Source organism: Corapipo altera, unplaced genomic scaffold (assembly GCF_003945725.1).
Source record: "Corapipo altera isolate COAL_440 unplaced genomic scaffold, ASM394572v1 54, whole genome shotgun sequence".
NCBI classification, from domain to species: Eukaryota; Metazoa; Chordata; class Aves; order Passeriformes; family Pipridae; genus Corapipo; species Corapipo altera.
In genome coordinates, this window is record NW_020884902.1 from 7867631 (window position 1) to 7883241 (window position 15611).

Below are 15611 nucleotides of genomic sequence, written 5' to 3' on the forward strand. Positions count from 1 at the left end.
TCGTTCTTGGTTAGCATGATCTCACAGAAATTTAACTTTTACACTTAATATATTCATTTAAAATATAAGGGAACAATTTATGTCTGTAGGAACTGAAAAGAAAAAACTGAAATGTGGAAAATAAAATTATTGTTAACCTTTTAATAAGGTTAACATACTAATGACTTCAAACTGTAGCTTCTTTCCCTTTAAATGAGAAGTGACTTCAAACTGTACTTTCTTTCGCTTTAAATAACAACTTGTTATAGCTCTGTATAATATCAGACTACCAGAGAATAATTGTGGTTCATAAATCAAGTGAAATTATTTCCAATTTCAGATCAAGAGATAGACTTAATTATATGCACATCTTTGCATGTTTCTGGAAAGTTTTATCTTGCTCATTTTGTCTGCAATGAGAATGTTTTAAAACAGAGGATGGTTTGAACTGACATTTTAAGAGGATGCAAATCTCATTGAATTTTCATACTATTTTTTAAGTCCAACTCTTGAAAATTTTACCCTATTACATCAAAATAAATGTGAAGTTACTAGATTGTATTTTAGAATATTAAATTGTCACGTGCCAGTATCAGAAATTATGAGTCATGGGGTATTGTTTTCATTATAAAGAATGCTGCATTTAAGTTTCTTTGTTAAAACAATTGAATTAGAAAAGAAGATGATTTTTCCCCTTCAGTATCATATTTAGCATAGCTATTTAGAATGCATGTGCTACATCAGAAATAATTTTGTTTCCTTTTTGTTCAGTTGAAACACCCTTTCTTTCCTCTCCATTTCTTGAGGGTTCCAGCTTAGAGTAGTGACTGATGGTTTATCAAAACGAGAGCTACATTTTTGTTTTCTGATTTGAGGACAGAATTGCAAAATCTAACAAAAAGAGCCTGATGTGTTAATGATTCCATGATGTCACAGGAGTAGAAAAATATGGGCCTATTTTCAAATTTAATTAACATGATCAGCCTGACAGAAAGGGACTTTAGTGGCTGCTAAGCTGGTGTTTATAAGTTTCATTTTAGACTCCATTAGCCCCATCTTTGGTCTTGAATCTTCTGATGTGTCTGAATCACATTAATCACAGCTGTAATAATGTGCCATAATTCTTGGTTTAACACAAGAAGGCACAATGATTTTGATAAGCAAGCATCAGATGCTTAAGAACAAAGTAGTATTAGTTAAGTCATCCATTGCTCTGGCTATATCAAAGCTGTAATTACTGGACTATGAAACTTAATCATATCTAACGATTTTGGTACTTTGCAACATAAATTATGAATATCTCTACTTGCTTTAAAATTTTCTGTTCATCCAGCTTTCCTTTATGGATCATATAACAGGATAAACATATTGATAGTAATTGTGAGCAGTTCACAGAGGAACAAAGAAGCTGCATTTTAATTGCTGTTAATGTATTAAAAACAACACCCAAAACAAGTTGTTCATAGTGTCTTATAATTTTGTAGATAACCATGAAAGTTAACCTTTGAAGAAGTTGGACTAGATGACCTCCCAAGGTGTTATCCACCCTAAATTTTCAAGGTTCTGTGAAGAGGATGTAATTTTCTTTTTTCTTTTCGTTTTTTCAAAAGGAAGGTATCAGGTGATTGAGGGCATAATGTCTCCTGTTAACGACAACTATGGAAAGAAAGGCTTGGTTTCAGCAAGGCACAGGATAGCAATGGCTAAACTAGCACTGAAGACATCTGACTGGATTCGAGTTGATCCATGGGAGAGTGAGCAGGAGACATGGACAGAGACAGTCAAAGTATTAAGGTAATTACATTATCTTTTTTCTGTCTTTATGAAATTGCTGACTGCCAAAAATCTGCCGGGGGTCAGTGCACAGACCTCACTCCTGTAAAACAGCCAGGCAAAGCAGAGCATGTCTGGTTGTGTTCACTTGCTGTGGAATAAAGTATTGTACCTGTGAGCAATGAAAATTCTCATCCCTTTCATTCAGAAGTCAGGATTCCCCACCAGGAGGCTTTCCTTTGCTAATGCAAAGCAGATGAGCTTTCCCCAAACCTCTGTAATAACCACAGCCCTGCACTAATGCCCTTTAAGTAGTTAAATGCATGTGGAAAGCTTCTGCAAAATTCTGGCCACTGGAAGAGTTCTGCTGGAAAAGTTCTTGGCTCTCATGTTGTTTTTCTTGTTTTTAAGTCTCTAAGCAGGTAATAGAGGTCATAATCAGAAACTGAGAGGGTTTACAAACAATTCAATTCTTCAGGAGCATCCCTATTCCAGATTAGCTTTGTTAGCATTGTTGTGCCTCCAGGTTTATCTATTCACACTTCCTTGAAAAGTTTCCTTATTAACTCTAATGGCAAGTTAAACCCAAGCTCATCACTGCTGATATTTTCTTCAAAATCTCTTTGAGTTTGCTGGGCCTTTGTGCTGGAAGGAAAAATTAAACAATTTGTCCCAAGCCTGTTAACTTGATGCAAGGACCTGGAAACATGCCTTTTCCCATATGGTAATAAGTGCATTATGAGGCAAGGTATGAAAACACAAAGTTCTTGTGCTAAACCATCTTTTGGAAACACAGGTGCTACAGAAGTCAACAGATAGAGTTAAACTGAAAGACTTCCTGGATGTCTACAGCAAATGTGCTCTAAGAGTTGTCACTGATTCTTCATTTCTATCCCCTTTTTTTAGGTTATTATTTAAGTGGAAACAGGTGTTCGTGTAGCTTAGGGCTCTAAATTGTGCCTTCCAACAACTGCCCTGGAAGATCTTCTGGCTCCTGTGAAAGCAGTTGAAAGCCAGACCTGTTACTTTACAAAAGCATACATAAGAATTCACTACATATTTACAAAACAATTCGAGGAGCCTTTCAGTTTGGCTTTTATTTGCTTCACTGAGGGAACACAGTTGCTCCATTTGCCCCTCCCCTCCAGGGAGCAGAATAGGACTGGGATGGGAGGAAGGCTTGACAATGCCCCCCTGTCCCTGTGGAAAACTCTGTTCTTTTCTCGAGTCACAACTGTATGTCCCAGTGTGAGAAATCACCAAAAGGTCTCTTCTGCAGTATTGGCTGAGTTTGGGATGTTTGTCCTAAACTTCAGTTCTGTAAAACTATTTTCCTCCAGAGGAAACAGTCCCAAATCTCAGATCAGGTGATCCTACTTACAAAGGCATTGATCTTGCACAGCTCCAAGCGAGTACTGCTTGCAAGATTGGGTTTGTAAGTTGTAAATCCACTTCAGAGTCCTTTAATATAAGAGGTACAATAAATAAAACCTACATGTATAATTTTCTGCTCAGGCAAAGTAGTTATCAGTGTGGTACGAACAGCCAGACTTCTTGTCTGCCTGGAAAACGAACCTCTAGCTTTATGATTAAATTCACAAAATGTTAAAGTGGCTGCTTGTTAAGGAGAGAAATGAGCTTAAATATTTTTTTCCTAATTCTGACCTGTATTAGTGAGCTGAACCAGTGCCATAATGTAATGTTGAACCTTGTCCCTTGAATGGGGAAGCAGCATTCTGATGAAATGGCACATGTGGGTGTTTGTGCTTTATATTGTATTTTAAGTGTCACAGGTAAAAAAAAAGATGAAAAAGAGCTGGGTTTAGAGCTAGAATCTTACTAAGTATAAAGAGGCAATTGTTTATTGTGGAGTTGTTCTTCACATGTTTTCAAGGTTAGTCTATAGATCTTCCCAGCTCAAAGAACCAAGGAGCAATTGCTGCCTTCTCTGTAAGCTCCCTCAGGTAGGAAACTGCAGTACTAATAGAAAAAGATATTTCTATTGCAAGTCAAAGGTAAAAATCATTATTTTACCTAAATGTCTCTTCTTATAAGTATTTTGAGTTGTACACTTAACTGCAGAGGAACATTTTGTCCTGAGATACATGAATGGCCTTTTCTTACAGTGCTTGTTTTAACTGAGTGCGATAAAAATGTCACATTTCATGAAAATCTGTGGATTTTGCAGAGGCTCACAAGTAGTTGTGACATAAAAGAATTTTAAGCAGCAAAGCTCATATCCCACTTATGGTGGTGCTGTTAAATGAGAATGGAGATTTTGGAGACTATCCCAAGCCTTTTTTTTGCAAGCAGGAAGGGAACATACTAGAGCTAATTTCCACTTATCTGCTGTTTGAGAGTATCCTTCCTAGCCAAGGAAACAGTACTGTCAGTAACCAAAGAGCTACATTCACTCCTCTTGTATTGTAGATTTGATTGTTGTGCAGATATACTCGTAAGTGATTAAGAATTGGCAAAGATCTGCATTACCTAACTTTTGTTGAGATGTGCTTGTGACTGAGTTCTTTAGTGACTCAAAGCTTCATACACAGTTCAGAAAATAATAAATAAATAAATAAATAATAAACTGGCAGATTGGTTGTACTTTTTGGTGTATCTTTACAGCAACATAACCCTCCTGCTCCAGCCCTTGAAACTCCTGCTGAACAGCCCCTGTGCAGTTCAGGCTCGGCAGTCCTGTAACGTTATTCCTGCAGGGAGCTCTTTGCCAAGCGTTCTTATTTTTGAATCATGGCCCAAGAATGTCAGACCACAATACACAGTTAGTGTGCTTGACTATACATAGCATCTTGTTTACAGCAAGACAGGATTAAAATTAGAAGTGTAGGAAGGCACAGACCAAGCTACTGGTACCTCCTCTCTGCTGCCATATGTCCCTCACCTCTTGTCTGTGCAGTTTCTTTAGCCAGTGGCTGAGCACTAAAAATTACTTTGCAGCCTGTCTGGATGCAGGTCCTTGGCACGTGTGCAACTTATTCCTGTGAGTAAAGTATTTACAGGATTTGAAGAGTGTGCTTTTAAATCCCTCAACTATAAGCTCATTCCTGACACCAGACATTCCGGGGGTCATCTGTGGCTTTGTACACGCACTGAATTCAGACTGGACCTTGCAGCTCATAATCTTTGCTTTGATACAGTTACAAGAGCTGATGGTCATGTCAGCTCTGTATGTGCTAGACAGAGACTGGACACTGATGTGACTCTGGGTCTGCCTGTCCTGTCTAACCATGAGCTTGTTTCCTGAAGCAATTTTGGTTTGTGCCAATATGAGCAGCACCTGAGCATGGCTCAGGATGGTGCAAGTCTGGAACTCTTCTAAATAGTTAAGGCCATGCTGATTTGGAAGGAAGGGAGTTTGGGTGTTTCGATCTGACACTGGCACTTGCCCTCATAATCAAAGAAAAGGCCCCTACATGAGGTAGCATTATCAGTATTGCAGGGGGGCACCAGTGATCAGGAGCAGCGAAAGAATAAAGTAATAGAAAGCTGGAAAAACTGACAGAGGGATCCTTGACTGCCGTCATACATCTGAGCTCAGTAAAATTAGAAGCAGAGCAGATGTCAAAAATCTTACAAGAATCGCATATTTTTAGTTTCTCAGAATTCTTTCAATTAAAACGAAGGGGAAGATCACAAGGTGAAAACTCAGGGAACATGTTTTTATGGAGAAGAGGAGGAGAGAGAACAAAAATGTCTCCTCCTGAAATCTGAGCACATGTTCTAAAAAGATGATCATGAGGAGTTGTATTTAATCAAGAACTTAAATCTAATGACTGAAGTGTGATTCAATCCTGTTTCAAGCAAAAACCTCCACAATGTTTTAACTGTAATGAATTTTTTTTTTGCTACCAAAATTGCCATAATTTCAAAGGGGATTTAAAAACCAGAATGCCATGAAAGGACATTGCTTGTGAATTCCACAAAATGTTAACTACATTGATACTAATCTCATGGCAGAGTGAATATGCCAGATTCTTAACAAATTGTATTCAAATCCAAAGTGTATAAAAGCAGACTCTGTTCTTGAAGGGGAAAGTGCCAGGTAATCGCTTTGTTGCATCTCTGAGAGGATTATCTCACACAGAAGCCTTTCTTTTAAATGTAGGCACCATTATAATGAATCACTCAGATTGCTCCAGTCCAAGAAGGAATTTATGGAAAACAAACATCCCCATGAAAGATCCACCAGGGATTCCCTTTCTTGCCAGCACCCAGGTTGGTTCATAACTGTAAACGTGACTCTTTGTTTAGTATTAAAAACTGTGCAGCTTTACCAGGTTACACTGACAATGAAAAAGTTGAACAGAGTAGCTGGTGAGTGTTGAGGGCTGGAGCTGCCTGCCAAAAACAAGCCATGCCAATAGAACTGCTGGTACAGTGTTTTGTAATAATTCCCACTCAGACAGGAGGCCTTGGAGTTGTATTAAATCTGGGTTTTATAAGCATATCTTTAGCTATGTCAGAGATGTATGTTGTGGCCCTGCTTGTTTTGCAAAGCACAGAATATATGAATAAAAAATATCACAAATACAGGGGTTACTTAGAATTCTAATTCTAGTATTGGAAAATAAAGTGTCTGGATACCACAGCAGTGATGCTGATGCCTTGATGTTTACTGTGTTTCTGGCCAGAAAAGCTTCTGTTGACAGCAAAAGTGTGGCAGGTCCTGGAACAATGTCAGTTCTCAGTTTCCTATTTAATCATATTCCCTGGCCCTATGACTTGCTAGGATGCTGCTAGATTTTTGATACCTTGCATTTTTCCTGTAGTATTGCAGCCTCTCTTGGACATGAATAATACATAACAGTTGTTCATGGTTGTTGATGAGTTGTATCTTCACAGTTGGTGGAGAAAAAAAGGTCTGCTTTTTGTGCATCATCACTGGGATGTTTCTTGTTTTCTGAATTGCTCATTTAAGGAGTTTGTAGAAGACTTGCAGATGTGTTAACCACCTACAACCACAAATGAGTGTAAAATGGAGGCAATACCTCCATCCTTCCCCTTCATTTGTATTCACGTGAATACAAGGCTGTGAAAATACCTGGGCAGTGTTTGTAAAATACTCAGATGGAATAATGATGAGTTACATAGAAATGATTTGAGGAAAGAGATAGTTCTGTGCTGGGGCTTAGGCAGCGGAGAGCAAATAAGAAATGGAGAGAAAACAGAAAAAAATGTACTGGTGCAGTATCCTTGGTCATTCCTACAAGATACAAAGTGAAAATGCCATGGCCATGTGACACAAAATATCTGTAAAATATTCTGCCCATTCAGATTTGTCTAAAAGTGAAATAAAATTTGGTAGGTTATCTAACTAGGTTATTGTAAGGCAGTTGATTAGATACAGTTTGTCATAATTCTCTTCATTTGTTTCTCCCCCTTTTTGGCTTGCTTGAGTGGAGGAAGAATTCTCCTTTGCCTTTGTACTGATAATATTTGATATGCTGAGTGATGATGAAGTAGGTGGTAAAGTAATTGTGATGAGACACATAAAATCTAAACTGATTTTTTTCTTGCAGGCTTTTGAAAAAATCACTAAAACCAAACTGGAGTAAAGCTAAATTATTTTTAAAATAGGGGGGAGGTGGGGATGAAGTGATGAGTTAAAACCAATTTTAAGTAAAAACTTCCTAGAAAACTGAGAAAGGATAGACATCTCTTATTTCCTGTTGTCTTTCCAGTTCTACCAGAATTAAAGCTGCTCTGTGGAGCTGATTTTCTACAGACCTTTAAGACCCCCAATCTCTGGAAGGAAGAAGACATCAAAGAAATAGTGGAAAAGTTTGGTTTGGTCTGTATTAGCCGGGCTGGCTCTGATCCCTCTCAGTATATCAAGGAATCAGACCTTTTAACTCAATTTCAGCACAATATCTTTCTGGTGAAAGAATGGATTCAGAATGATATCAGTGCAACACAGATCCGCTCTGCCTTGTGCAGAGGGCTGAGTGTCAAATACCTGCTGCCAGACTCAGTTATATCCTACATTGCACAGCACAACATCTACACCGAGGAGAGCGAGAGGAGGAACGAAGGGGACCTGCTGCAGCCTCTGAAACTGCAGAACCCAACAGGAACCCCCCTGAGGGACTGATGTCTGCAGGGGCTCACCTCCACACACAGCCAGTTTGACCACTGAAATTTCTTCAGAAAGTTGTTTCCTGTTAATAAAAAGAAAGCCCATCAGTCCCAAATTTCTTGAAATCGTGTGGTGTTTTAAACAAGCGAATCCTCCTGTGGCAGTGCTTAAGCAAATGGGGATGCTCAGCTGCACAGCTTAAAATATAAAAAGAACAACTTCCTTGTGAAAATAAAAGGAGATCTTCATAATGAATGGTCATCTTTAGTAATGCTTAAAGGTCAAACATAGTACTTTCCTAAACTGTAATTCTGTAATCTTACAGACTGTTTTAGCGTGAAGATGGCTCACTGTTTGAAACAGCAAAATATAATGAACCGTAACTTTATACTGATATGTTTAAATATATGTTAATGCTAAAATTTGACTTTATAAGACCCTAAAAAACTTTTTGAGTTTTGGCAGTTTGGCCAAGAGATGGAAATATATCTTTCTTTCATGCAAGCACTTAAAGACACATGTAACACTTATGCCACTTTTGAGCCTCTGCATTCTCAAATTCCAGACAATCCTCATCCCCACATTTAAAGTGGGTTTCTTTACTTCTCTGATCCAGAGTCTTCTGTAAGGGTAAGTTGTTGCCAAAGCCCCAGAGTAGAAAATATATCCAAGAGGAACATCACATGTTCCATTTGAAAATAAACAGTGGAAAATAAATGAAATTATTAATAGGGCTCAGTCTTTGAGCCATAATTTTAGCCAGAAAAATCTGTTCTCTTCTGTGCTGGTTGCCTGTTGTGCTGAATCAGTATTTCTCATTTCTGACAGAAGACACCTTCAAAGAATATAGAAACTCTTTATAAAGTGTTGGTTTTGTATTTCAAAGTTTCTTAAATTACGTGTTCAGTAGTGATGTAGGATTTATCAATATACACAGCTAACCACTGCTCCTTAATACAAGTTTCCACTTCACTGGCCCTTTTAGAATCCTCAGTTGGCCAAACAGCTTCCACTGGTAGTTCTCTAGAATTAAGGAGCTTGGGGAACAAGTTGAAGTAAAGCCAGACCCAAATTGCTTTCACTGAAAGAGTCTGTATGATTGTTTTCTGGAAAGAAGAAGGTATAAAGTAGCTGAAACATATTCAAGAAAGAAGATTTTGCCTCAAAAACCATACAAGATAAGCCCTTGTATAGCTTTGGCTGATATCCTAAACTAAAGCTATTTAAAGGGGTTTTTTTTCTGAGTGGCATGAGAAATGAAGAGTAATATGGTTAAAATGGATCTCCCTTACAGAAGTTACATGAAAGGTGAAAGTTTCATTGAGTTTAAATCAAGTCATCCTGGTGTCATTAAAACCTCTGAGTTCAGCCTTGTGGAAGGGTTTAAAGGCAGCACTTCAGCACTAATCGGATTAGGAGGACTTGCATAGCTCTGTGGGCTAAAAACGACATAAAAGAAAGCAGAGTTCCAGCTTGCCCGAAGAAAGGCAGTGAGCTGTGTGGGGCACCATCAACACACGGTTCCAAGGCTTGGATTTTGACAATTCCCTAAAGTAGGGATGCCTGTGGATTTCAATGGGTACTGGAAAATGGTCAGCAATGACAATTTTGAGGAGTATCTGAAAGCACTGGGTAAGGTCCCCTTTGTACTTCTTCAATAAATAATCAATAAATGCCACCTTGGTCTTTACATTAATCTATTTTTTTTTATAGTCATAAATCATTTTCATGAGCAATGTTTTCTTCAGGAATGCACTTTAAGAATTACCTTAAGGAAAATTATTTCACCTTAAGCAGCTTCTACTTTTTATCATCTTGAAGCTTACATTAACAGGGATTAAACTACATAGCTCGAAGGGGTGGCGGATTTCAAACCATAATTTGAAAAGAGTAAAATTTTTATGTTTAATAAAGAATCAGTACTGTACATTATGCAATGTTGTGTGTTTGTATTTGATGTTAAGTGTTAGTATTTCTAGAGAAATACTCAAGGCCTTATGAACTGCCCAATACAAATTTTTTTAAGATTCCATGAAATGAGAAAATTGAAACATTAAGTTACTGAAGTTAAAAGAATTAGGTTGTGGACTTTTTCCTGATGAGAAGGCTGGCCTGAAAGATCTGGATATTTTATCTATCTTTGTTCCTTTTAGTTCTCCCAAAAAGTGACAAGCTTATATTTGTGGACAACTTTTCTAGATAAAAATAATTCTTTTTCTTTTTCAGATGTCAACGTTGCCGTAAGAAAAATAGCAAACTTGGTAAAGCCTGACAAAGAAATCCTTCAGGATGGGGATCATATGATCATTAAAACTCTAAGCACTTTTAGAAACTACATCATGGAATTTGATATAGGAAAGGAGTTTGAGGAGGATTTATCTGGGGTGGATGATCGCAAATGCATGGTAAGAATTAGAACTGTAACCATGGGCACAAAAAAAGAATAGTACTAATCTGAGGCCTTTCACAAAGCTCATCTGTTACCTTTTTGTGGGGCTATTCCTAAAATTATTTCTATATTTCTCAGTTGGCCAAGATGTACCTACAGTTTTGGGCATGCCTTTACTAATTTTAATCAGGAGCACAAAGCAATTTTATCAGTGAAAATTGATTTCAATTAATTTCAATAAAAATTTGCTCAGTTACAGTGGGATATTCATTAGTCAAAAAGGCATCTCAGTTCCTTTTCAGAACCTCTTCACTGGATGATGTTTTATGGTAGAGGAAATGCACTGATTGCAGGACCAGGCACTAGTCCCCATGTGTAAGAATGGCCAAGTGCTTGAAAAATTTATGTAAGTTAATTAAAATTATAAAGATATATTACTTAAAAATTATATGCATTCATTAGAGCAGACACATTAATTACTGGAACAAATATTATTGAAATGAACAAACAGGACTCTGAGCTGTGACTCTTATGAGCTCTTTTTGCTTGCCAGGGAGACAGTAGTTTTTGTCTTATGACTGATAAATAGCAATTAACAGGGGAAAAATTTGAGAATACCAAGTTCTCACCTTTTAGTTTGAAAGCATGATGCTGGCAATATTCTACAGTGAAGAAGTTGATAAACAAAAGATAGTTATCTCGAGAGGGACTATAGAGGAGAACTCTACATCTACATAAAAGAGAATCAATAGATTTCCAAGAAAGATAGTGCCATTTAAAGGCAATACTTTTATCTAACCCCAGGATATGCAAATTATCTTTTGCTCAGGTCAAGGCAGGAAAGGGAAAGATTGTGGAGACCAGAAAAAAAAGAATGGCTACATGCTGAATGCCTCAAGTAACCCCTCTGTACTCCTTGTTCCAGAGGGTCCAAGTGTGCTCAGAGTGCAGAATCCAAAGTGCACAGAAGGGAGGAGCACATGGATTTGTGAACAGGGAAATACCCCAATGACACAATGCATTTTTGACTCCTGGAAGGCTCTTAATCAGGGTAATGAGGTCCAGATGCACTGAACAGTTATGAGCCCACAGAAAGATTTGACTTAGGTGGCTAAATTCCCGTTTGAGATAGCAATGTTCAAAACATCTGCTCACGGTGTTGGTGTGCACAGAGCTGTCTCCATCTAAGCATTATCCATACTTAAATGCCATTAAACTCCCATTTAAAGGAGGACTACACCATCCTCTACGTGGCAGAAAGAAGTCTTTGTGCTCTGAGGCTGCCTAGCAAGTGCCTGCAATTGAGTTCTTACAAAATGTGTAAGGACCAAAAAATCAGATTCAGAAGACAGGGAAATGTGGTCCTTGCCTAATCCTGCTTTCAAAGTGCTGAATAGATTTAACACACAACTCTTGATTTCTTGAGAAATATCCTAAATATTTCCTTATTTGTAATAAGCAAAAATTTTCTACCCTTTTTTGCTAAACTGAGTGATAGGGAAGAATTCAAAATGTTAAACCAGAAAGAAGAAACTAGAAGAAGATTATTTTAGCCACTACAACAGCTATTTGATTTGGAGTAGAACCTAATTTACCCTACTTTCAAAGATTACTCAACCATTTTATCTGTTTACTGTTTAGTGCAAAATGTTTATTCAGCCTTGGAAGCAGAAGGTACCAGCACCTTCTTGCCTTTTCAGAAAAAAAAATAAAAAAAATCAGAGGTAATCACTAATCCTGACTGGATTTTTGTTAAGAATGACTTAGGGATGTAACTCCACAAAACCCTCCAGAGCTCTCCATGTCTCTTTATGGCCTCCAAGAACAAATTCCAGCTGCAGCTGTACAGTTCAGGTCACTGATCCCTGGTTCTCTGCTTGCCTTGTAACAACAGTTCCATTTTCCAATTAAAGATTTCTACATGAGGCCTCTGTTTTGTCAAAGGCAAAACAGTATAAGAAGCTCTGTCTTTCTGAAATCACTTCAGTCCAAATCTGATAAACATGAGGAAAAATTTGCAGTTGTTAAGCAGCAAAATAACTCCAACCCTGCAGAAAGAGTCCTGTGAGAGCAGGGTCATGGAGGCTATAAGAGATACTGGACCCGTCCCTGAGTGGTGTTATGAAGAATACCACCATAAAAGCAAAGGTTGAGTATCGTTCTTGGTGTTTCCTTTGCTCAGCTGGAGCTTGTGGAACTGCCTCCATAAATGGCTTAATCATTAATAGTCAGACTGTGTAATGGGAGAGATTGTGAATCAATTATTGTTATTTATGCTGTGGACTGAGCAGACCACTGGGCAAGTTTCATCCAAGTAGCTCAATGTATGAGCAGTACAAAGTAACATGGATAAGACAAATTGCACATTAAACATTAATCTGTATAGCAGAGCAATCATCAGGAGAGTAGCAAAAACAACCTTAGAGGTAATTCACCCTATAGGTATGGATCATTTTTCCTTTTAATGAAGGATATATCATCTCACTGGAGTTAACATAATGTTAGCACAGTGAACAGGTTACATCTTGTGTGTAATTCGCTGAAATTGTGTTCACCTTTCAGTTGTTGAACATATCCTTGAGTCAGGCAGGGTAGAGTGTAACTACAGTAATTTCAAATCGATACTGTCCATAGTAAGAAAAGGCTAAAAAGCTTTGCTGATACTTATTTTAGAAGTAAGTTGAAGTTTTGGCACTGGGAGTTGATACTCCTGTGGCAGTACAGCCTCTCTCCTTCATTTCCCTGAAGGCTCTTTCATTTCTAGAGTTGGTCACTCCCAGAAGCCTGTCTGAACTTTCTGGATCAGGGAGTTAATTGAGCAGGATAAACCTCAGGAGTTTCAGTTTGTCCTTCTTTTGACCCTGAACTGTCTCGTTCTTGTATGCACATGTTTTAGGTGACTCTAAGATTTTGTTTCTGTGGGGAAGTGAACATGTGCTAGTTTGGAATCTTGAGAAACTCAAAAGTTTCTCCCTTAGTTAAAGATGCAGTTTCTCTGTTAGTTGCCCGCACAGGAGAGATCCCTAATCCCAGTGCCAGGTACTTCCAAGAGGGCAGTTGGTATCATTGCCTTACTGAAAGCATGGATGGATCCAGCTGCAGCACAGCCTGGTCTGCTCAGGAATACAGACACCTGCATTCACTGAGCCCCATAATGCTGCCATGCTGCTCCTCCAGCTTTCCCCCAGAGATTTTATCTCCTAGGGAAAAGTTAAGTGACAGTTTCTCTATTTATTTGGCGATTTCAGCAAAGTGTTTCTGCAGGTTTAATCATACTTAATATTCAGGGTTGTTAAAAACTTGGCAGTTTGAAGTACAGAGGTACAATGAAAGTTGACATATTCAGGAGCCTCTTTTATTTTTTGCAAATATTACAAGGAGCACAAGATGTAGAAAGAGGTTTAGAACATTAATATTGTGTTACATTTTTTTCTCCTGAGATGTGAATCAGACCAAGAAGTAAAGTTTCTGCTACTCTGGAGAGTTTGTTCATGGTTTTAATTGGTAACATATATCAGATGGATAGTGTACCAAGACAGAAATTTAAAGTGAAACGGATAACTCTGGCTTTGGTATTTCCTGCATTGAATATTTGATCCTGCTATCTTAATTCTTAGTGAAGCTCCAGTCTCATCATGAGATTTCCTCAGTTTTAAAGATAATGTCTGTAATCTCTCATCATGATTAATTTAGTGACTGTCTCAGGTGCTGCACTAAGTATGAAACTTTGTTTCATGTGTATAAACATTAGTGTGGGAAAAATTTATTGTGCACAAAAGAGGCAAGACTTTATTGAAACAACAATTAATTGAAAACCATCTCTGAGAGTATATCCCATTCATCAGCAGATAATTCTGCTTTCCTTTTTCACCACCAGTAATAAACAGTGGAACTGAGGAGTCATCTGCAATGTATGTACCAGCACACATAAAAACAGGGCAGGATTTGACACTAAGCAGAAAATATAAGCCTTCAAAGTGTATTTGCTTAATATATAGTAAAAAATTTACAAAAATATTAACTGAAAAAACTTAAAAGCTGAAACAAAGGCTGAAGTTTCAGATTCCAAGTCTTTGCACCCAATGAATCAAAGCAGCTTGAAAATGGGATAGCTCAGATGCAAAAATTCCTTTCCTAGAATTTTTACTTTCCTAATCATTTTGCTGCTGAAATCCGAGGAAGCTTGTGCATTGTAATTTTTCTCTGCTGTTCAAGCCTTTGACTGAATTGCTTTAGCTCACACTATGCAGAGTGAAGCTGTCTTCTGACAGAGACTAAGGGCTGTTTAAAAACTCAAGGAAGATTTTATGTTCTAAATATAGAGCAGCAGAATTCCTTGGATAACTGCAAACAGTGTTAGTTGCATTAGAGCTGCGTATTTGGCCAAACACGTGAGGGCTGCTCCGGTCATTCAGAGCCTTGTGCTCTCTGCCAGAGTAATTTTCTTCTTCCATTGGAGTGGGAAATGACATGACAATGACTGGGAACTGGGAAACAGAGAAACCAGTGGGAATTTTAAACTGAATATGGGAAATAATAATACTAACCAGTTAGTTAAAAAAATTGAATGCAAGCAGAATATAACTGTGAATAAGTTATCAAATGGGTATTTAGGGTTCCTTTATTGGAACTATTATAACTTCTAGTCATAGTTAAGACTTGCTGGGGTGGGGTAGGGTGAGGATTTGGGAGCTGTAGAATTCACTCATCAGAACTATCATCCATCTTAACCATATGAAGTAGCTTCCTGAAAATATAGGCAATTAATATTTAAGACAGCCACATAAGGACTGTTCATAGGCACCTGTTACGTGTGCCTTATCTTACTGAGGGGAGATAAGTTGTTTGAAACTGCAGTTTTAATTAACAAAAATGCCTTCTGTGACACTGATTCCTCTCTAGTTCATATGAAGTTTGGTTGTTCTGGACATAATTTGATTTATACCACTGCAAGGTCAGGATAAAGCCCTGTTACAAAATCACATGGCTCATGAAGCTTATTTAACTATTTAGGAAAGGTTCTTCTGTTACACAAATGGAATTCACAGCTCTTAATCTAGTTTAGAGTAGGTTTTGGAATTAAGACTTTGTTGCTAAAAAACCAACAACTAACATTCCAACACTTGGAATTTCAGTAGGGATCCCCACAGGATGAGAAGACTCACATTGTGTCCATCTAGTAAAATGCAAAATTATCAATATGTCTTTACTTGATCCTTCTGGTTGAGCTGGTTTGTGTCTTTACCCTTCACATTCTGTCCTTTTTGGCTTGTAGGTATTTTCTCATAGACTTGGTTGGCTCAAGCATTTTTCTGGAATCACTGTAGCTGGGACTAGTCTTCTCCCAAATTTAGTGCCCCCTCTCTCTCTGCA

The 15611-nt window shown here is 37.9% G+C and overlaps 1 protein-coding gene across 7 annotated transcripts in view; it reads left to right on the top strand.

The window, feature by feature from the left end:
- Window positions 1-15611, top strand: part of LOC113950524 (retinol-binding protein 1) — a 39321-nt gene that overhangs the window by 13178 nt on the left and 10532 nt on the right. For 4 of the 7 annotated variants that reach the window (XM_027650432.1, XM_027650430.1, XM_027650428.1 and 1 more), the window contains 3 exons: window positions 1590-1773; window positions 5879-5988; window positions 7455-7964. In XM_027650432.1, coding sequence (XP_027506233.1) covers window positions 1616-1773; window positions 5879-5988; window positions 7455-7864 — 678 coding nt within the window. In that variant the 5' untranslated portion in view covers window positions 1590-1615 and the 3' untranslated portion in view covers window positions 7865-7964. Of the gene's footprint in view, window positions 1-1589; window positions 1774-5878; window positions 5989-7454; window positions 9482-10075; window positions 10255-15611 lie in introns of those variants that run through there. The other 3 variants (XM_027650431.1, XM_027650433.1, XM_027650434.1) reach the window with 3 other exon arrangements.